The sequence below is a fragment of the Gracilinanus agilis genome, chromosome 3, assembly GCF_016433145.1.
Source record: "Gracilinanus agilis isolate LMUSP501 chromosome 3, AgileGrace, whole genome shotgun sequence".
Lineage (NCBI taxonomy): Eukaryota > Metazoa > Chordata > Mammalia > Didelphimorphia > Didelphidae > Gracilinanus > Gracilinanus agilis.
Window position 1 is genome coordinate 91,627,156 of NC_058132.1, and position 23,151 is coordinate 91,650,306.

At 35.5% G+C, this 23,151-nt stretch overlaps 1 protein-coding gene across 5 annotated transcripts in view; it reads left to right on the top strand.

The window, feature by feature from the left end:
* Positions 1-5,129: 5,129 nt before the first annotated feature.
* The window catches only part of NUP98 (nucleoporin 98 and 96 precursor), an 82,759-nt gene continuing 64,737 nt past the window's right edge, over positions 5,130-23,151 (top strand). For 3 of the 5 annotated variants that reach the window (XM_044668092.1, XM_044668095.1, XM_044668094.1), the window contains exons 1-9: positions 5,130-5,205; positions 7,639-7,740; positions 8,274-8,453; positions 10,670-10,809; positions 12,515-12,622; positions 16,366-16,546; positions 18,205-18,368; positions 18,743-18,877; positions 20,279-20,366. In XM_044668092.1, coding sequence (XP_044524027.1) covers positions 5,130-5,205; positions 7,639-7,740; positions 8,274-8,453; positions 10,670-10,809; positions 12,515-12,622; positions 16,366-16,546; positions 18,205-18,368; positions 18,743-18,877; positions 20,279-20,366 — 1,174 coding nt within the window. Of the gene's footprint in view, positions 5,206-7,638; positions 7,741-8,273; positions 8,454-10,669; positions 10,810-12,514; positions 12,623-16,365; positions 16,547-18,204; positions 18,369-18,742; positions 18,878-20,278; positions 20,418-23,151 lie in introns of all 5 variants that reach the window. The other 2 variants (XM_044668091.1, XM_044668093.1) reach the window with 2 other exon arrangements.

Sequence of the window (23,151 nt, forward strand, 5' to 3'; positions counted from 1 at the left end):
CCATATAATTCATTTTTGTAATTGTCTTTTAAAAGCAAAACCCCAAGTCCTTTGACTTTTCCATATAAATAAGTGATAAATTATGTTTTTTTGTTTCTACTCCCACAGTTCTTAATCTCACATTCTGTATATTTTAAAAATGTTTCAATGATCTTCCCCCTCCCCTTTTTAATTTTTTCACCATATTTCTATCTCTGTTATCCAATTGGGGACAGGGGGGAGGCAGCAAAATGAAATCTTTATAACAAGTCCACTTAGTCAAATGAAGCAAATTCCTGTATTGACTGAACCCAAAATCTGTGCTTTATTCTGCATCTCGTGTCCATTACTTAGCTGCAGTAGGTAGGTAGCAGATTTTATTAGTCCTTTGAATCTTATTTAGTTATCATATTGATCAATTTCTTAGTCTTTTAAAGTTGTTTTTCTCATAGTGTTCCTATATAAATTATTTTCTTGGCATCACTGCATCAATTAATAAAACTTTTCTTAGGTTTCTTTGAAAATATCTCATTTCACATAATGCTATAATTTTTTATTACTATTTATATGCTATAATTTATTTAGCCATTCCCCAGTTGGACATTTCCTTAGTTTCTGTTTTTTAACTGTCACCAAAAGTATTGCTAGAAATACTTTTGAAATTACTAGGGCTATTTTCCTTTTAAAAAAAAACATTTCTTTGGAATATAGGCCTAATAAGTATCATTGAGTCACCGGATATGTGCAGTTTGAAAAAATGGAGGGGGGGGGCATGGTTTCAAATTGCTTTCCAGAATGGCTGTTTCATCATCGATCTATCCTTGTCTTTTTTTTTTCTTTAATTCCCTCCTTAATTTTCCAGGACTACCCCATCCATTAACCTTCCTTTCTATTTTAATTTCATTCTGTTATCTATCTTCCATTCTATCACTTTCATTTTGTTTCCCATTCTTGAAAAAAAATTTATATGTATATGCATATGTATAATACATATATATATACTCATTTGTATACATATATACACATATGTATGTACACTTTAAACCTATACCGTCGTAGTATCAAGTGTAAGACAAGAAGAGTGGCAAAGCGGTTGGGGTTAAGTGACTTGCCCTGGGTCACATAGCTAGGAAGTGTCTGAGACCAGATTTGAACCAGGTCTTCCTGACTCTAGGCCTGTTGCTTTATCCACTGGTCTGCCTACCTACTCCCTCTCATTCTATTCTAATCTATTTCCTCTTGTACCTTTCTCAAACTATTTCCTAGACAAAATATATTTATAGGTGCAGAGAGACTCTTAATCCTTTGAAATTTACCTTCTGACCCCAAAATTTGATTGAAAATGCTATGTCTATATTCTCCTATATCTTTCAAGATTGTTGACTTTCTTCTCTGATTGGAAGTCTTCCCTTGACTCTTGTGATACCACTTTTTACTGGTTCTCTGCCTACTTGGGTGGCAAACTAATAATATCCCAAGTTCAGTGTGTTCAAATAATAATATTTTCCTTTAAATTTGTGCATCAAAACCAACTTTTTATTGAAGGCATCACTCAGGTTTATAAAGATAATTAAGTTCCTTGAATAAATGTAAAAGCATTTATCAAGTGCTTAATATATGCAGAACACTATAGTAAATGCTGGGGATACAAATAGATAAGTAGATAGTCTCTGCTCTCAAGAATCTTCTTTCTTTCTTATCTCTCTTCTCCAGTCTAAATAGTCTCATTGACTACTTCTACAACATTACTTACATAGACTTTTTCCGCGTTTTTAGCTTACCACCCTGGTTCAGTACTCCGTCATTTATAATTTGCCTCTTAAATGGTTTTCCTGACTTCCTTCCAAACAATTACCAAAAGTAATTTTAAATTATATGTATGACTCCATTAAGAAATTTTAATTTCTTAATTCCTCTAGCTTAAAATACCCTTCATGATATTATTTCAACCCGTCTTTCCACACAAACATTTATCCTATTCATTCACAAATCAGTGAAACTGTTCCTTGCAGTTGACATTCATTGTAGTTTTTGTGGTTTCCTCCAGGCTGTCTCATTTTTCCAAAATATAATTTTGCTCCACACCTCTTTCTCTTAGAATCCATAGCAACCTTTAAGGCTCAGTTCAGGCATTACCTTTTCCTGGAAGTGCTATCTGATTCTCTCCCCTTTCTCCTCTGTTGTTCTCTTTCTCTTCATCCTTAAAGTAGGTTGTATCTCCTTCTGTATGTACAAGTTATATTTTTTCCCAAAAGAAAAATTCTCTGAAAGGGAAGGGATTGTTTTGTTTTATCCTAGAAGCCCCTATCTAATATAGTAGAATCATTGAACCATCGAGTCAGCCTTGGAGAGGACTTTAGGAAATCATATGATCTATATATCTTGCTTCCCATCCTAATCTCTCCCATCCTCATTTTAAAAATGAATAAGATGAGATATAAGAGAGATTGACTTTTCCAGGGTCACACAAGTATTGAGTATAATAGTCAGGATTTGAACCCAGGCCTTCTCTAAACTAGTAAATTTTCTACTGTCTTGCTTCTCATATTTGTTTAATTGAATTGATTAGGATTAGAATACCAATACATTTATAGTATCTCTTTTTATGGTAGTTTCATGTTTATAAAATGCTTTAAAATATTTGCATATTATCTCATTTTAAAATAATTTTTATTTTTCCAAATTATGTGTGAAAACATTTTTAAAGATAAGTTTTTCATAATTTTTGTGATCTAAATTCTCTCACCTCCTCTTTTCCCTTCTTCTGGAGAAGGCAAGCACTTTTAAATAGATTATACTTGTGCAGTCATGTAAAACATATTTTCATGTTAACCATGTTGCAAGAGAGAACACAGACCTAAAAAACTCCAAGATAAAGAGAGTGCTTCAATCTGCATACAAATTCTCCATCAGTTCTATAATATAGTGTAGTGGAGTTACAATTTTTCCACATCTCCAACATTATAATTTTCCTTTTCTGTCATAATAGCCTCATCTATTGTATTATCCTCACAACAACCCTGGGAAGTAGATGTGCCGTTAATATCTCCACTTTATAGTTAAAGAACCTGAGGCAGAGATAAGTAATTTGTCTAGGGTTACTCAGATTATAAGTCTCTGAAGCCTGATTTGAGGTCAGATCTTCCTAGCTCTAGGTCAGTGATGATGAACCTTTTAGAGACAGTGTTTTGCTCCCTCTCCCCAGAGACCATATATTGTACACCTCCCCCCATTGAGTGCCAGGGTGTCCCCCCCCTTTAACCCCACACAGGGGATGGAGAAAGCTCTCCCATTGGACTGCTGGGCAGAGGGGTGGGTGAAGTGAGGCATGCCCTCAGTGAATATAGCAAGGGGGAGGGGAGTGACTCTAGTGCTCTGCTTCCCTCTAGCTCTGCCACCTGTGAGCCACCCACCTTACCCCCTGTGTGTTCCCATTGGGCTGCTGGACAGAGGAGAGGGGATGTGAAAAAATGCCATCAGGTGCAGTGGAGAGGGGGAGAGGAGCAGCTCTGCCTGAGTCCTTCTGCCTTTCTAGTAATGAACTGGGGGAGGGAGTGGTCATGTGCCCACAGAGAGTGCTCTATGTGCCTTCTTTGGCACCCGTACCAGAGGTTCACCATTACTGCTCTAGATTCAACACACCCCCTGCTGTTCCAATCCGACTTGAATACTTCAGAATACAAAGAACAAAAAAAAAAAAGATTCTAAATGAAACTACAAACTTCTATAAAAAGATTTCTTAAATTTAACACAATAGTAGCAAAAAGACCCTTGTCTTTCACCTTCTGAGCTAACTTCTGTTTACTTCTCTGTATTTTTTAAGATTTCCTTGATGCTTATAAGGCTGAAGAGCAGTAGGGGATAGGCAGTTGGATTGAAGTGACTCACCCGGGTAACAGTGAGGAAGTGTCTAAGACTACATTTGCACCCAGGATCTCCTTTCTCCAGGACAGACTCTCTTCACTGAAGCACCTAGCTGCCCCGATGCTCCTTTTTTTGCATCACTGACACTATTCACTAACTCTTCTCCCCCTAAATAGATACTCTCCTTTCTAACAAATAAGCTTAGTCAAACAAAAAAGTTTAACACATTGGAATCTGAAAATGTGAATTTCATTCAGCACTTTTGGCAGACACATCACTTCTCTTGCCAAAAGATGGAGAGCATATTTCATAATTGATCTTCTGAAGTCATGTTTGGTTGTTGCATCGATCATAGGCCTACATAGAATTTAAAACATATATATATATTTAAATATATATTTAAAATATCCCTCATTGTGATAGTATGAATAATGTCTTTGCTGTGGTAAATCAGGCCAGCTGGGTTTGTCTAGTGCAGTGATAGTGAACCTATGGCATAGGTGCCAAAGATGGCGAAATAGAGGGTTCTCTGTGAGCACTCGGTTGCCCCCCCAAGCATGTTTCTCCCCGCCTACCCCTCTCATTCCCAAGTTCATTACTAGAAAGGCAGAGGGACTTGGGTGGAGCTGCTCCCCTCCCCTCCTCCACTGTGCCTGATGACATTTGTTTACATCCCCTACCCCTTTGCCCAGCAGCCCAATGAGAGCACCCAGCAGGTAAGGTGGGTGGCTCACAGATGACAGAAATAGAGGCGAAGTGAGCATTTGGGCCATTCCCCTCCCCCTCTCTACACTAGACATTCCTCTCTTCACCCACCCCTCTGCCCAGCAGCCCAGTGGGAGATCTTCCTCCCTCCCCTTTGTGGGGTAAGGTGGGGCCAGGGTATGCCCAGTACTCCATCTCTAAAAGGTTCACCATCATTGGTCTAGTGCAGTGCTCGGCAAACTTTTTAAAGAGGGAGCCAAAGGAAAGGAAATGCTCATCTGTCAGTCTGTTTTCTAAGGCAACTCTTACAAAGTTTCATTGTATTATATCTTACTCATTGTATTTGTCAGATTAGGAATAATGTCACATAACCAGGTAGAACATTTCAGGGGGCCTGCATCTGGCCCACGGACCCGGTTTGCCCATCACTGGTCTAGTGTATGGAATGTTCGAGCATTGATCAATGGTGATCAGTGAACTGAAAAATATACTTTTACAGAAGCCAATTTGCTTATTTACTTATAAGTAGAAATTATTTGTTTTTCCTTCCTAGCTTTGTGAAGTGCTGAATCATTTCAGAGATGTTTAATAAATCATTTGGAACTCCCTTTGGGGGTGGCACTGGTGGCTTTGGTACGACTTCAACATTTGGACAGAGTAAGTGAAGATATTTTAAAATTACGAAGCTTACTTAAATACTCTTACATAGTAGGGTATTTTGATGAACAAAACATATCCTAGCTTCTTATTAAAAATTATTTGTACTTTGGATCCTTACGGTAGAAAATAAAAATGTATTTGTTTCAGAAATGGTAGTATAAGCTGTTAGCTTTTTTTAAAACTAAAATTTTATTGATACCTTTTATTTTTATATTACAATCATTCCCAGTTATAAACTTCCCTCTCACTCCACCATTGAGCCTTTCCTTGTAACAAAGAAAAACATTTAAGGAAAACCAAATTAAGGAAAACCAACTGACAAAGTGATCACATCTGACAGTGTATATGGGACATTTTTTATCAGTAGTCTTCAACTTCTCCTAGGAAAGGCGAGAGGTGCATATTTCCTCAGTGTTCATTTTAATTATTATAGTCATTGTGTATACTGATTTCCTGGTTACATTACTCTATATCAGTTTGTGGCAAAAATTATTGATCAGCAGAAACACCAATAAAAGAAACAAAGTCTCCAAGCCAAAAAAAATTTTTTTATTGAGAGAAGGCCAGTCTCACAATAAAGCCAGACTCTGGTCAAGACCAAAGACACCCCCCCCCCCAGCACTGTGAGTGGCCTCATTATATATACCCAAGGCTTATCACAACTTAAAATACTCAAGAACTGGTTGAGTAACACCTTACAGTTTGCCTATGTTTGAGCAGCAAGGATTCTTAAGAGTCAGTGAAAATAATATATAATATAATAGATAATAAATAATATCTAAAAAGAAATGATATACAAGATACAGATACAAGGGTGGGGTGGCTTGAGTTACAAGCTTAAGGTCAAGATGCCTGTATAACAAACTTAAACTCAAAGCCACACTCCACTGGAAAAAGTCATTCATGTGATTAAGGCTCAGAGAACAAGGTTACAAGTTCAAGGCCATGTTCACTGGATAAAATACTAAGGGGTTGACTAATGTTACTTGACTTATGCTAACATAGCTAACTATGTTAGAATACAATTTTTTATTACATTAAATAATGAAATAATCAGAAATAAAGGGAGTTAGGGATTTCTTATTCACAAATTTATACACATCTTCCCAGTTTTTTCTAAGTCTTTATGTTCATTATGGGAATACAAGTTCTGAGTTGACTAAGTCAAATTCCTGTAATCATTGAACTTGAGATCTGAATTTGATCTTAGTGATTTAGTCCAGATCTCTCATTTTATTTTAATTTACTAAAGATATTTTTTATATCTATTTTTACACAAATATCACTTCCATATATATGTGTATATACACATACACATATATATATATATATTCCCTCTTTCTCTGCTGAGTAAACTAGTTCTTTAGCAAAGAAAAATAAAGGAGAGAAATGGGAGAAAACAGTTCAGCAAAACTAGTCCACATATGAACAGTATTCCATACCTAAGCAAAGAAGGTAGGAAGGTACATTGTCTCATCTCTTCTCCAGAGTTAAACTTTGTCTGTCAATGATGATTATTCAATGTTCAGTTTCTATTTTTTTGCACTTTCCATTCATATTGTAGTCATTGGATATAATTTTTTACTCCTTTAGCTTACTTCATTCTGTATTAATTCATATTCGTTTTCCTATCACATTCCTCATTTTAAAGAGGAGGAAATTAATGCCCTAGAGGAATAACAATTTGTCTAGGATCATAGTGGTTGAACCTGGACTTATAATTTCAAGATTCTTGACTCCCAAGCCCAGCATTCTTCCTACTCTATGTAACACAGATGCTTCTGACTAAACCACTGTCATTGATAGGAGTTTCCTATCAAATACTTATAGATTAATTGTTAAGTTTTAGGCTACAGAGGAGTGTAATTTTTAAAAATATTTTTATCTTTTACAAATTTACATGTAATAACAAATTTTCACACAAATTTCCCTAAGTTATATGATCAAACTTATCTCCTTCCCACTCCTGGTCAATTTAAGCTTATTTTGGTAAAAACACAATACAAAACATTGATATAATATAACATGTCTTTGTAGCTGGGTGTTTCTATATTAGATAACTGTAACCGAGTTGGAAAGAAGGCATCTTGAAATTTTCGTGTCTGAGAACTTTTGCCCTTCTTATATACATCTCTATAAATAGTTAACTCAGGGGCCATTTGGTCTTTGTTTTCTCTTTACTAGATTCCTGGACACCATGGGATTCTAAAGAGGGGATAGATGTCCATGGCCAAATAGCAAGTCGATGAATGTCAGAGCAGGGACTAGAGTCTAAATCTTCTGACTCCCAGTCTAGCACCTTATTTTAATACAGTAGGAAGCCTTTTGTTTTTATAGCTTATAGAATAAAATGAGTTAATTTTGGCATTATCAAAAACATTTAATTTTCAGGTCAAATCAAACTGAATTAACTTGATTTTGCTTTTGCAGATACAGGTTTTGGTACCACAAGTGGAGGGGCATTTGGGACATCTGCATTTGGTTCCAACAACAATACTGGAGGCCTCTTTGGAAACACACAGACCAAGCCAGGTAAGATGGTGCACAGTCAACTCTTTTGATTGGTCATGGTTAGCATCCTCTGCCTAAAATCATTGATTGGCCCCATAAAAACAACATTAAGGCTGTTCCAGGAGAATGTAAACGTAATAAAGAAATAAATGGCCTGAGAATATTAATGTGGGATTTCATAACCCTGTAATAATATTTGGCTATAAGCTTTTTTTTTTTTTTTTTTTAAAACTCTTGTCTTCCGTCCTTGAATCAATACTATGTATTATTGGTTCTAAGGCAGAAGAGTGCTAAGGGCTAAGCAACTGAGGTTAAGTGACTTGCCCAAGATTACACAGCTATGAAGTGTCTGTGAACAAATTTCAACCCAGGACTTGTAGGCCTGTCCCTCTATCCACTGAGCCACCTAGCTACCCCTGGCTATAAGCTATTAATACTCTCTTTGGGAGATGACATTGTTCAGGTATCTTTATGGGGATTGTGCTTATAAGTGGTATTCTTCTAATGGAAAAAAATCCTACCTTAGGATGATTTTTTTTTATTTGTGTTTTCAGGAGGCTTGTTTGGATCAAATTCATTTAGCCAGCCAGCTACCTCTTCTACAAGCACTGGTTTTGGATTTGGAACATCTACAGGGACCTCAAATAGCTTGTTTGGGGCTGCTAGCACAGGAGCAAGTCTCTTCTCATCCCAGAACAATGCCTTTGCACAAAATAAGCCCACTGGTTTTGGAAGTAAGTAGGATAGTGTTCTTTTTTTTATTATTATTTGAAAACTTTTATTTAATTAATTGATTTAGAATATTTTTCCATGGTTACATGATTCATGTTCTTTCCTTCCCCTTCTCCCACCCCCACCCCCCCTTCCTGTAGCCAAGAACAGTTCCACTGGGTTTTTTTACTTGTGTCATTGATCAAGACCTATTTCCATATTGTTAATATTTGCACTAGGGTGATCATTTAGAGTCTACGTCCCAAATCATATCCCCATCGTTCCATGTGATAAAGCAGTTGTTTTTCTTCTGTGTTTCTACTCCCACAGTTCTTTCTCTGTATGGGGATAGTGTTCTTTCTCATAGGTCCTTCAGGTTTATTGCATTGCTGCTAGTAGAGAAGTCCATTACCTTCGATTTTACCACAGTGTATCTGTCTTTGTGTACAATGTTCTCCTGGTTCTGCTCTTTTCACTCTGCATCAATTCCTGGAGGTTGTTCTAGTTCGACAGTGTTCATTATTAAACAGATTGGGAATAGATGGGATGGAAATGGAGGAGATTTTTTCCCCTAGCATTGTAATTAAAACTTAAAAGTTTAAACTTGTGTTTTAAAAAATTCAGAGGTACAACAGGTATGTAGTTGGAGGAGAAAAGGAAAGAGGCATGCTGTTATTGATTCAAAAGATAAATTTGTAATGGTTTTCTTATTTTCCCTTTTTAAAAAAGCCTTAATTCTGAATATACACATAACTATTTCCTTGATAGGTTATTCCTTTTATAAGTGAGTGTTGATTCTGTAAATTTTTATTAAACATCTACTGTGTCATTTGTCCTTCATTTTCAAAGACCAGTGACAGAAAGAATGGATGGAAATTTAGGATATATTAGTTCCCCGTTGGCTCTAACATTATATACTTCTGTTGCAAGTAGCATGTTTTGTTTGTCTCAACAAATTGAGCATCTGTAGTTGGTGAGGGTAAATAATTCTGTGAACTACCAGATCTAACCTGATTTTTATATTTTACCTGATGATCTTGTTGGTTCACATTGACTATATCTTAGTATTTTACAGAAGTACAAATCCAGTCAATATCCAGACTCCCTAAAATGTGGAATGTAATAGACATTTGATCATGAAAGTAGCAGTGTGTCAATTTCACATTCAGTTTCAATTTCACATTCAATTTCAGTGATCACTGTTTCAAACCCATAGTCAAATATTTCATGGCAATCAGTAAATTCACATGATCAAAAGAACTGGTTATTTCCCTTAAAGTTCTTATTTTTCTGAGTTCATTTGAAGAGCATTTTTGAAGTTTATTCCTTTAAACAGAAGCTTGGAGGCAAGTATAACCTTGAAATACTGCTAGTCTAGAGCCAATGAAAATACTAATTTTATAATTAATTTATTTTTTATTTAAGTATTTTTCCATGGTTACATAATTCATGTTCTTTCCCTCCCCTTCCGTGCCCTTCCAAAAGCTAACAAGCAATTCCACTGGGTTATACATATATTGTCACTCAATACCTATTTCCATATTATTCATTTTTGTAATAAAGTAATTTTTAAAAGACATTTGTCTCACATCTTATACCCATATGAACAAGTGATAAATCAAATGTTTTCCTTCTGTGTTTCGATCCCAACAGTTCTTTTTCTCAATGTGGATAGCCTTCTTTCTCATAAGTCCCTCAGGATTGTCCTGTATCATTGCATTGCTATTAGTAGCAAAGTCAGTTACATATGATCGTCCCATAATGTTTCAGTTTCTGCGTATAATGTTTTCCTGCTTCTGCTCATTTTGCTCCACATCAGTTCATGAGGGTCTTTCCAGTTCATATGTAAATCAAGCAGTTTATCGTCTCTTATTGCACAATAGTATTCCATCACCATCAGATACCACAGTTTGTTCAGCACTCCTCATTTTCCAATTTTTTGCCACCACAGAGAGCACAGCTTTGAATATTTTTGTACAAGTATTTTTCCTTATTATCTCTTTAGAGTATAAACCTAGTAATGGTATTGCTGGATCAAAGGGCAGGCATTTTTTTAAAGTCTTTTGGGCATAATTCCAAAGTGCTTCCAGAATGGTTGGATCAATTCACAACTCCACCAGCAATGTATTGGTGTCCCAATTTTGCCACATCCCCTCCAACATTTATTAAGAAAATTCTAAGTCTTTTATTCCAGACTCAGATACCTCTTCATTTAGCATTTCTTTTTTCTTTCTTATAGATTTTGGAACAAGCACTAGCAGTGGAGGTCTTTTTGGAACTACAAATACAACTTCCAACCCTTTTGGTGGTACATCCACCTCTCTTTTTGGACCTAGTAGTTTTACAGCAGCTCCTACTGGAACCACCATAAAATTTAATGTAAGTGATTTTTTTTTTCCTCCTCTGTTTTTTTGGAAGAAAACACTAGGACTTTTCTATTCCGTGATTACTTTGTAGAATTATCATTAAAAAATATTTTATGTCGCTATAGTGTACGTTCTAGCCTGCTATCCTATCAAATTATAAACATTAACAGACATACAAAAATCCCCTCAATGGACATGCTCTATATTAACTTAGATGCTTGGATTATGTTATGAGATCTTATTTATTAATGATACTCATCTACATTTAATTAAAAAAAAATTTTTTTAAACCCTTACCTTCCGTCTTGGAGTCAATACCATGTATTGACTCTAAGGCAGAAGAGTGTAAGGGGTAGGCAATGGGGGTCAAGTGACTTGCCCAGGGTCACACAGCTGGGAAGTGTCTGAGGCCAGATTTGAACCCAGGACGTCCTGTCTGTAGGCCTAGCTCTCAATCCACTGAGCTACCCAGCTGCCCCCTTATTTTATTTTTTAAAAACCCTTACTTTCCGTCTTGGAGTTAGTACTGTGTATTGGCTCCAAAGCAGAAGAGTGGTAAGGGCTAGGAAATGGAGGTTAAGTGACTTGTCCAGGGTCACACAGCTGGGAAGTGTCTGAGGCCAGATTTGAACCTAGAACCTCCTGTCTCTAGGTCTGGCTCTCAATCCACTGAGTTACCCTTCTGCCCCCTCATCTATATTTTAACCTGAATTTTAAGAATAAAAGAATAGTGGGGGCAGCTTTAGTGAATAGAGAGCTGGGCCTAGAGATGGGAGGTCCTGAATTCAAATGTAGCCTCAGACCTTCTTAATTGTGTGTCTCTGGGCAAGTCATTTAGCCTCCATTATGTAGCCTGTACCATGCTTCTGCCTTAGAACCAATACACAGTATTGATTTTAAGATAGAAGGTAAGGATTCTTTTTTTTTTTTAAGGGTTAAAGAAGAAAGAGGGAAAGAAAAGAAGAAAACTTTTCTTTGGGAACATTCATAAAAGTCCTGGATTTTGGGATCCTGAATTGAAAGTAAAGTAGAATATAATTGACAATGTAGAGTCCCATTTAATTTCCAAGAAGAAAGAAAGAAATTGGAAAAAAACAACAAAAGGAGGAATGATGGTTTTATTTAATACATTTTTCTTTAGTTATGTCAAACTCTAAAAGAATTGAATTTAGCAATATTTCGAAAGAATCACAACAATAAAAAGGTGACTTAAAGATAAAGAGGGATAAAAATTAGGGTACAAATGTGAGTTTTTGACCAGGTCTAAAACACTTAGTTTTTATATGTGTATAATGTTGTGAGAACAATTATTTCACACACAATAACTGAATATTAGTTAGCTAAATTTGGATTTATATACCAACGTAGTGTCTGCAAAAGCTATGTTATACTTGAGTACACTATGGTGTGGGCAAAAGAGATATTTAAGTGCTTGTGTATTTAAAGAACCACCAAAGTAAACTACAGTTAGTCACTCATGCTCAATTTCCTAACTGGAGAAATAATCTTGTAATTACCTCACACGTTGACAGATTCACACAAAATGATGTACAGCACTTTATAATCCAAAAAGTGATATATGTCACTTATTAAAATATTACAACCTGGCCCTCAGAACAGAATTGGTACATAAATTGGAAATTGAGGTGATAGAAGCTATGAGAGCAGATATAAAGTATGATGTTAACATATCATGATGTTTCTTCTTCCCTTTATAGCCTCCAACTGGCACTGATACTATGGTCAAAGCTGGAGTTAGCACTAACATTAGTACCAAGCACCAATGTATTACTGCTATGAAAGAATATGAAAGCAAATCACTGGAGGTCAGTATGCTAAAAAGTCCTGTCCCATCCTGTGTCTCCTCCCCCCCCCCCCCTTCCCAATGTATTATTGTTAAACTTGGTTCTATATCTTTATGTTAAAATGAGCTTTTGTGATATAGTGGAAGGAGCACTGGACCTGAAATTGGAAGACATTGATTTTGGTACTTGCCTTGCCCCTTGACCTCCCCCAAGACTATCTGGTCTTGGAGAATCTTTGTGAGCATTATTTTCTCATTTATAAAAGGGGAATAATGCTTAATACTACTTAAAAGATTGTTTCAGGATCAAATGAGGTAATTTATGTGAAGTATTTTATAAATGCATGACATCGCCTTTGCATAATATTCTATTTATAAAGTTAAACTATTAATGATCTTAAAAAAGATCCTTAAAATGAGCTAGATTTTTTGTGGATCGAATAGCTTTTAAAAAAAAAAAATCTCTTCAGTGGTAGCTACATGGCTCATTGACTAGAGAGCCAGGCCTTAAGATAGAAGGTTCTGGGTTCAGATTTGGCCTCATACACTTCCTAGTTCTGTGACCTTGGGCAAGTCATTTATTTCCATTTGCTTGGCCCTTACTGCTCTTCTGCCTTAGTATCAATTTTAAGACAGAAAGTAAAGGTTTTTTTCTCTGTTTTGCCAGTTTTTTAAATTCTGAAATTAATAAACATCAAATAAAAGGACTCTTTCTATGAGCAGGAAATTGTCTCTTATATAGAGCTTGCTTTTATAGATGTAAAATAAATTAATTGTATAACTTTCAAAGTCTTATTTTGCATCTTGAGTCCAATATCTTTCTGGAGAAGATGAACTACTTTAAAATTATGGTTGGTCATGGCATTGATCAGATTTCTTAAGTCTTTCAAAGTTATTTGCTTTTTTACAGTGTTACTGTAATAGTATAAATTGTTCTCTGGATCCTGCTCTCTTTATACAAGTTTGCTCAGACTTCTCTAAAACCATTCTCTTCATATATCTGGCATAACAGTATTCTGTTACATTTATATACCATAATTTGTTCAGCCATTACCAATTAATGACAGCTTCATAGTTTCCATCTTTGCTACCATGAAAAGAGCTGTTATAAATTGCTTTTGGGTTTTTCCAGACAGGTCCTTGTCCTTTTCCTTTGGAGAAATAGGCTTATTAATGGTATCACTGGGTTATAGTGTATACCCAGTTGAGTAATTTGGGGCACATAATTCCAAATTTCTTTCCAAAGTGACTATCACTTCACAACTCCCCAAGCAATGTATCAATGTGCCTGTTTTCCCAAAGCCTTTAAAATATTTTAATTTTTTGTTAACTTTACCAATTTGATAGGTATGAGAAAGAACATCGGTGTTGTTTTAATTAACATTTCTCCTAATTGTGATTTGGAACATTTTTTCATAATGGTTGTTGATAACTTGGATTTCTTCCTGTGAAAACTGTCTGTTCGTATCCTTTTATCGTTTTTCTGATGGAGAATATCTCTTATTCTTAAAAATTTAAATCAGTTCCTTATGTATCTTAGAAATGAAACCTTTATCAGAGAAATTTGTTGCAAAGATTTTTGATTATTTCTAATTTTAACTTACATTGGTTTTGTTTGTGCATATACATCGATTTTATGTAAACAAATTGTCATTTTATGTTCTGTAATCCTGTAGAGTTGTAAAAAAAAAAAATTTCTTCCTTGTTCCCCTAATTTGTTATGATGTGATCTTTAATATCTTAGCCATGAATCCATTTGGAGCTTATCTGTGTTAGATTGTGTGAGATGTTGGTCTGATAGATAGCTTTCCAGTTTTTCTGATAGTTTTTGTCAAATAATGAGTCCTTACTACAGCTGCTGTGGTCTTTGGTTTTATCAAACATCCTACTGTTCACTTTTGCTTCTCTTTCATGGATCTGACCTTTCTAGTTTTTAACCAATATCAAAAATCATTGCTTTTTTAGTATAAATTGTTTATAATTTGAGATCTGATACTATTAGACTTATGCTCTCCCCTCCCCATTATTTTCCTTAAGATTCTTGACCTTTTGTTTTTTCAGATTAATCTAATTATAATTTTTTCTAGCTCTATAAATAAACAAGTAACCATACTTAATGTATTATTTCTATTCTTATAACTTCTTTTTTTCCTGAGGATGTGCTGCATTTTATTGGACTTTCTAAAACCATTTTGACTACTTGTGAGAGAGGATTATGTTTTGCCTAACTTTTTGATTTATGGTTTTTTCTTAAGTAATTATCTGTAAGAAATAAATAAAAATTTGCTTTTGGGAACTTGTGTATAAACAAGATAAGAAAAACTTTCTACTATAGAAATAGTATAGTTGTTAGCTGAAATAATTTTAATTTTAATTTTTTTTTTCATTAAACAAGGGGGAATTTGTTTTTAGGTTATAGAGGAACCAATGCATTGAACAAATTAATAAGAATTATTTGAACTTTTGCAGTAGCATCCTTAAAGCTCTTTCTTGAGAGTTGTCAGAATAATCTTTATGGATTTAGTTGTATCATTCCTCTGCCCCAAAGTATTAATGATTTTCTGCTGATGTCTAAATGAAGTTCATCATCTTCTGGCTTATATTCAAGACCTTGCAGACCTAGTACCATCCTATTCTTTCCAGCTTTATTTCATTACTTTCTTTTGTGTATTCTGTGCTTTAGCTGATTTACATAACTCATTTAGATTTATATTGCATTCTTAGCCCTCCTTGCTTTTGCTTTGGCTATTTATGCCTTGAATGTCCTCCCTTTCTTTCTTTATTGAATACCTATATATTCTTTAAGGCCCAATTCTAATGACACTTTGTTCTGAAGCTCCCATTTTCCTGGTTGTTACTAACCTGCTCTTCAGACCTCACTGGGCTCTTTATTTTGTAACCCTCTAATGCAGTGATGGGTAAATTTTTTAAAGAGGGGCCAAAGGAAAGGAAATGCTCATCTGTCAGTCTGTTTCTAAGGCAACTCTTTCAAAGTTTCATTGTATTGTATCCTTCTTATTGTATTCGTGAGATTAGGAATAATGTAGTGCAGTCAGCCAGATAGAACATTTCAGGGATAGAACATTTCAGGGGGCAGCATCTGGCCCACTGGCCGTAGTTTGCCCATCACTGCTCTAATGCATTTATCTGTAGTAAAAAAAAAAAGGCTACATGTTATCTATGTAGGAATCTCATCACTCCCACCCCAATAATTAAGTTCCTTGAAGCCAGGACTTAGTGTGTTATCTAAACTTTTTGTATTTCCCTTTATGTCAAACACAGTTTCCTATACTTTTTTTTCATTAATGAATTCTTTTAAGAGATTCCTTTGTTCTCTAGTTTTATTTTGGAATGAATATAGTTTAAGCTCTTAACAGCTAGGTAGGGCAGCTGAGTAGACTGCCAAGCATGGAGTCAGGAAGACTTAAGTTCAAATACACTTAACTAGCTGTATATTTTTGAACAAATAATTTCACTTCTATCTGCCTCAATTTCCCCATCTGTAAAAAGAATAATAATAGCACCTACCTCCCAGAATTATTGTAAGGATCAAATAAGATAAAAAAGTGTTCAGTGCTTAGCATAGTGCCTGGCCTGTAGTAAGTGTTATATAAATGTTAATCTTTACTTTTACTATCTGCTTTGCCTTTAGTGATGGGGAAATTAATCCTTTACTTTTCTGTATTGACATTCACATGGAAGTTTCAGCATCAATATTCATTTACCTGTGAAATGACTGGGATGTTGCGGTTTTCCTTTTCTTAGGAACTTCGTTTGGAAGATTATCAGGCTAACAGGAAAGGTCCTCAGAACCAGGTGGGAGCAGGTGCTACCACAGGGCTATTTGGCTCTTCTACAGCCACTTCCAGCACCACAGGCCTTTTTGGAAACTCCACCACAAATGCAGGTTTTGCATATGGACCTAATAAAACTGCCTTTGGGACAAGTAAGCACAGAATCTTGGATTGTACTAGTTTACTTTTATATTGAGAACTGGCTCTCATATGCTGAGGTCAGTAACATGGTGTTAAATGAACTGCTTGCTTGCCATTTTAATAATTGCTTTGCTAAAATTTCAACATTGAACATAAATACAGTGGACTAAGTTTGCTTAGTAACTACTTAGATTTAAATTAATTAAATTAGATTAAATTAATTTCACCAAAGTCAAAAAGTATAATTGTTTTTGTAACTCGTACTGTGTATTGTCAGATTACTCTCCAAAAAGCTTCAGTCAATTTGCTAATAATAGTGTATCTGTTCCTTCATAACCCACCAGCATGACCAGTTTTCTTAATTTTAATTATTTTTGCCATTTTGATAGGGGAAAAAATCAGGAATTTGAAATTATTATTCAAAATGATTTTAATTTTCATCTCTTAATGGGGTTGAGCATTTTTCAGGTGGTTTTAGTCATTTGTAATTCTTTTGGGGAAAAGTATTTTTCTTTCCTTTTGTTATATATTCATTATGGATTTGGCTCTCTTTGCTCTCAGGGATTGCATTCCTGGGGGCAGCTAGATAGCTCAGTGGATTGAGAGTCATGCCTAGAGACAGAGGGTGCTCAGTTCATAATTGGAGTCAGATAATTTCCTGGCTGTGTGACCCTAGCCAAGTCACTTGGTTCCCATTGTTTAGCCCTTACCACTCTTCTGCCTTGGAATCAATACATAATATTGGTTCTAAGACAGAAGATAAGAATTTTTAAAAAACGCATTCCAACAATGGAAAGAATACTGGATTTAGGATCAGAGGATCTGGGTTCGATTCCTAGTTTTGCCATTTAATGACATTTTACCTTAAACAATTTATGTAAAATTTTGAACCTTAGTTTCCTCATCTCAAAAATAAGAGGATTGGACTTTGTGCCAGGCACTGTCCTAAGTACTTTACAAATATTGTCTCATTTGATTCATAATAACCCTGGGGTGTAGGTGTCATTATTTCCATTTACAGTTGAGGAAACTAAGACAGACAGTAGTAGTTAAGTGACTTGCATAGGATCATACAATTAAGAAGTGTATAAGGTTAGATTTGAGCTCAGGTCTTCCTGACTACAAACCAGTTCTCCATCCATTGTACCACTGTGATGCTTTTGTGAATTGATTCTATGATTTGAATTCTAAGAGTTTTCATGGTTTCCTTCAAGAAAAGCATGTAGCACATTGTAGAAGACTGTGCTAATGAGACAGTCTGGTAAGGTAAAGCACTTGATCATTGAACTAAAACTCAGGACACTTGAGTTAAGGGCTGGTACCACCATGATTTTGGACAAGGCCCTTAATCCCTCTTAACTTGAGTTTCTTCATTTGTAAAATGTAGATAATCATTGTACTGGACATCTTCTCTAAGGTTGCTATGAGGTGAGGTCATAAGATAGGAGGCAAGTAGAAAGGTTTTAGCAATATAGAGACTCTTATTTGCAAACTTTTAGTCTTTAAATTCTTGCGAGTGAACTTCTGAGAGTTTGTTTCTGGCTGGGTATAACTGATATTATCGACTTAGGAAAAAAAGTGAAATATGTTTATAAGGTTTTAGCTACATATTAATTATTGGTATTTTCCCTGATTTTGTTTGGTTTTGCATTTGTTTTTTACCTGAAAGGTACAACTGGATTTGGGACTAATACAGGTAGTCTCTTTGGTCAGCCAACTCAGCCAACCACCAGTCTCTTCAGTAAGCCATTTGGTCCAGCTGCAACAACCCAGAATGCTGGCTTTTCCTTTGGGAATACCAACACCCTTGGACAGCCAAACACCAACACAATGGTAAGTAAACAAATGCATGGTACAAGGAGACTTGACTAATAGAGACATGTTGCTGCTGCACTTCTCAATAACCAATCATCCTGGTGCAATAGGCCGCCCGGGAGCTGCTATGCCTCTGTTTGTGATCTTTGAACAAATTTTCTCTTTCTGGTAATGCTTGGCCTTCTCTTACCATTGGGCACCATTTCTCAGAGTATCTCTTTGGTCCTTGGGTCCTAAAACAACTGTTTGATAGCAAGAGCATTAACTGTAAAACCTTTTGACCAACATTCTTGAAGTTGCTTCTTTTAGTTCATTATATGGGTACTTTGGGGTGATTTGTAAGACAAAGTGGGATTGGCATGCTCGCTTTCAACCTAGTTTATTGTTTGCAGGGTTTATTTGGGGGAACTCAAGCCTCATCTGGAAGTCTTTTTGGGACAGCTACAAACACAAGTGCTGCTACTGGATTTGGAACCGGAACAGGCCTCTTTGGGCCAGCCAGCACAGGATTTGGTGCTGTTGGTTCGGTATGTGTTTAGTGTTGACTGTGACTTGAGGTTGCATGGATGTAATTACTCATTAAAATTAATACCGTTACAAGTATTTATGAGGAAAGACTAACTTTGCCTGTTATCTGTTTGTAGAATATATTGTATGGTTCAATAAGAATGAATTTAACAATTGTATTTATGTAGCTTTATGCTTAGTATTCACAGAATTTATTTAATATAGTTCAATAGCTGTTAGTTGCAGCTATAAGACCCCCCTTAGCAGTTTTATTTTCAATACCAAAATCTTAGGGTTTTGGTTTGAGTTTTATGGCTAATGCTTTTAATGTATTCCTACTAGTATTGTTCTATCCAGAATATATAATTTTTCAACATTTTTGTGGAATGTAAATAGAAGAATGATAAAACATTCTGATAGTTTCATCAAAGCAAACTGTTCTTTTGCCTACTTCTGCCTTCTGACCTTGGGCAGCACTCATTAAGATGTTTGCAGAGGAATCTTTCTGGTGGTCACCCAATGGCTGTTTTCATGCCAGCAGCCAAACTACTGACTTTATGTCCTCAGAAACAACTTTATTGAAATGGCTTGAATCCTAAAACAAAATTGTCACTAAAAACTACATGGGGTTGTAATGATAATAGCTGACAATTATATAGAGCTTTTATATGTGTAAGGCCTTATCTTAGTAATGAAAGTAAATCATATTTTGCTAGTTGGAACAGTGGAGTTAACAGATATGCTACAATGTGAAATGACATGAATGAATATACTTATTGTATGATACACAGTGGATATGGTAATGTGACATGGGAATGTGAAGGAGTGCTAACATAGACCTGGTTTCCTCTTTGACACTAACAGAACATGAACATTTGACACTAGCTTGACCGTGAGCCCTAGTTTCCTTAACTGTAAATTAAGCATAATTTATTTGCACTCCACACTCTAGAGAGCTATTGTGAAAAAAGAATGCTTTGTAAACAATTAAGCACTACATAAACTTGGGGTTGTTAAAGTGAAGAGGGAATTACAGTGGGAGAATATCATTCCTTTTCTCCTGGAGCTTATATTCTGATATTTCTAATTAGATAAGTAAGGTTGGGGAATTGAGAGAACTATAAAATGTTTTTCCAAAATTTTTAGTCTTTGTCTTTAATTATAGTAATTTTGTTTTAGTGCTACATTAATTGTATAAAACCCATTACAGTAACCATATATTTAACTGCCATTTTAGGTTTCTTCCTTCTCCTCATTCCATATGTTAATATTTTTGTAGTTTCCTAGACTTTTCATTTTATGCTTCAAAGTAGCATACCACCATTAGTTGGAACTGTTGATCTGCTTGCCTTTCACTCATTTTTACCTCGTATTAAAGCATCTCATAATATTTTAATATTTTATGTTCTCTTCCTTTTTAGACCCTGTTTGGCAGTAACAAGCCTGCTGCATTTGGAACTACTACAACCAGTGCTCCTTCGTTTGGTACAACCAGTAGCGGGCTCTTTGGTAACAAACCAACCCTGACTTTAGGAACCAATACAAACACTTCTAATTTTGGTACATATAAAAAGCAGGGTTAACTCTCTTAAGTTACACTGACTATACCACACTCCAGGTCACCAATCTCCTAGTACTAAATGATTTTGAATAATTTAAAAATTCTCAGGTAAGCCATGAAAGATTGTGGAAGAAAAAGTTATAAGTTATGAACAGTAATTCATAAAACTGTAGCCTTTTAACTTTTTTTTTTAATTCAATCTCATAGAATTGAATCCTGTTTATCATTCCTAGACAGAATGTGTGCTAATAGCATATGTGCTAGTTCCCGGGTCTTAGCCATTCTAAGATCATGGTACCTGAATGATCATTGCATACTTGTTTTAATGTAGAAATTCAAGAATTGAATCATGACATATATCCACACATTGGATCATTATATGTACTTCTAGGACTTTTAAATGCATTAATTGGTACTGACAGACCCATTTAGATTTTTCCTGGAACCAACTTTTTTGTAAAGCTTTATTTATATTGTCTAAGGAAATATAGTCCTATTTGGGAGATAGTGACCTAGGAGGTTTGATCAATACGGGTCAGCAAATCACAGATTAAACATCACAGCAAATATTATTCCCAGTCCAGCTTTTAAAAAGCTCCTGATTTAGAGAAAAAGACTAGTTGGCTAAGATGTTGAGGTGTAGAATTTGTATTATGGTAAGTCTGAGCTTTTTGGTCATTTTGTTGGTCAATACCAATGTGGCAGTTAGACTGGTGGCTAGCATTTTAATCTTGAGTTCATGAATTTGGTGTCATGAGACATCATATCATCCACTCCTACTGCTGATTTTCAATTTAAACTCTCTTTGGTCATGAGACCAAATCTGACCAATCTGAGACAGTAGATACTCAGCAGTTAGAAATGAATTAATCTTTGTCCCCTGAGTTCCAAGCTTGAAAGTTGTTCCTATGATCATAGACTTGCTAAACATGGAAAGTGCTGTAGAAACCTAGTCCAGCTTTCTCCTAAAGGATTATCCTCTTTTTGATCTCCCCCAATAAGTAGACATCAAGCTTCTGTTGGCAACGTATGTGACTTAAGATGGAGTTGTGAGATGTGTGTGTGTGTGTGTACACACACATACATACACAGCAATACCATGACTGTGTTCTTCATTTATGGATCTAAGTATAATATTCCTTTTTAGCTGTTAGGAGGATCTTGAGAAAGACATGTTTTATGGAAATAGTGAATCAATTAGTATGTTTTTAATGTTGGATCTACTTTCTGCTTGTTGATTTGAAGTACAATGAATTCACAATCTACATTCTACACGACTGGGTGGATGCAAGATTCCTAACACTTGTAAATTCTATTACTATCTTAATAGATAGTAAATTCTTTATCGGTGTTAAAAGGTATATAATGTATAAGCAATGGCTGAAAATACTCTTCCCTCCAGGGTTGGGTGTTTTTTTATTTAAGTCAGTTTAAACATTTTGTTATATTGCCAGATGATGGGCAGAAAGCCCCTTTTGGAATAAAATCTGAAACTTTGTTGTAATAATTAGCAGCAATAGCTAGACAGTAGGGATTAGGTGATTTGCCCAGGGTCACACAGCCAGGAAATATCCATGGCCAAATTTGAACCTAGGACCTCTTGTTTCCAGGCCTGACACTCTATCTACTGAGCCACCTAGCATCTTGGACTTGTTAAGCAATGAAAAAAGAAATCCTAGTATTATGTATCATGAGCCATATTATAACAACAATAATAATAGTAATCAGCATTTATATGGCTCCTACAGTGAACCATGTGATATGCTAACACTTTATAAATATTATTTCAGTTGATTCTCACAACAATCCTGGGTAGTAGGTGCTGTTTTTATCCTCATTTCACAGTATGAGGCCAACAGAAGTTAAATGACAAGAACAGCCAGCTAGTAGGGGTCCATGGTTTAGGTTTGAACTCAGGTCTTCTTTACTTCAGGCAAAATGCTCTATCCTCACTGCCTTACTTAGCTCTTATATTATCTGTCCTTAGGTGGGGGGCTTTCCCCATAAATCCTAGATACTCTTTTTATACTATTTTCTTTGATGTCCTGAAGAGGCCTTTTCTGTTATCTTTGTGAAATTGCCTTTGGCAGCTATTGTTGGTTTTGCATTCCAGAATGGCAGAAATCTTGTGAAGATGAATACACGAAGAGTAGTACAGAGGTATCTTTGGAAATAGCTAAGGAGTGTAAAGGAAAACCTCTGGCTTTCTCAGTTTTATTAAGTGATTTATTAGAGGGAGGAAAGGGACATTGCTGAACTTTCAATAAGTTTTGCTAGTGGGGTACAGAGAAAGCACAGTTAATTTAGAATTCACTTATCTTTGCCTTTGGAATCAGTCAGCAAGTATTTGTGGAGTTCTTGCTGTGTTGCAAGCATGATATACCAGTTGATACTTCAGACATATGTGGTTACATCTACTGCCTCTGAACTGGACAGCATGATTGATGTGTGAATGGGCTATATAGATTTCTAAAGTCAGTAAAATATATTAATAGAGCATCCCTTTTAATCAGAGGAGTTAGTATCTGCCTTGACATCTAATTGTGAATGGCATATTTTGACAGTAGGTTAGGAAGGTAATTTGTGTTAGCAGTGTTATGATCCTTCTAAGAAGGATATCTCTTCTTCTGAATTACAGCCATGATCTTTTCTGTTGAGTATTTCCCTCTTCAATGCCACTGTCTTTACAAATTTTTGAAGACTGGAGGAAATCATTCAGAAGCTCTTCTGTCA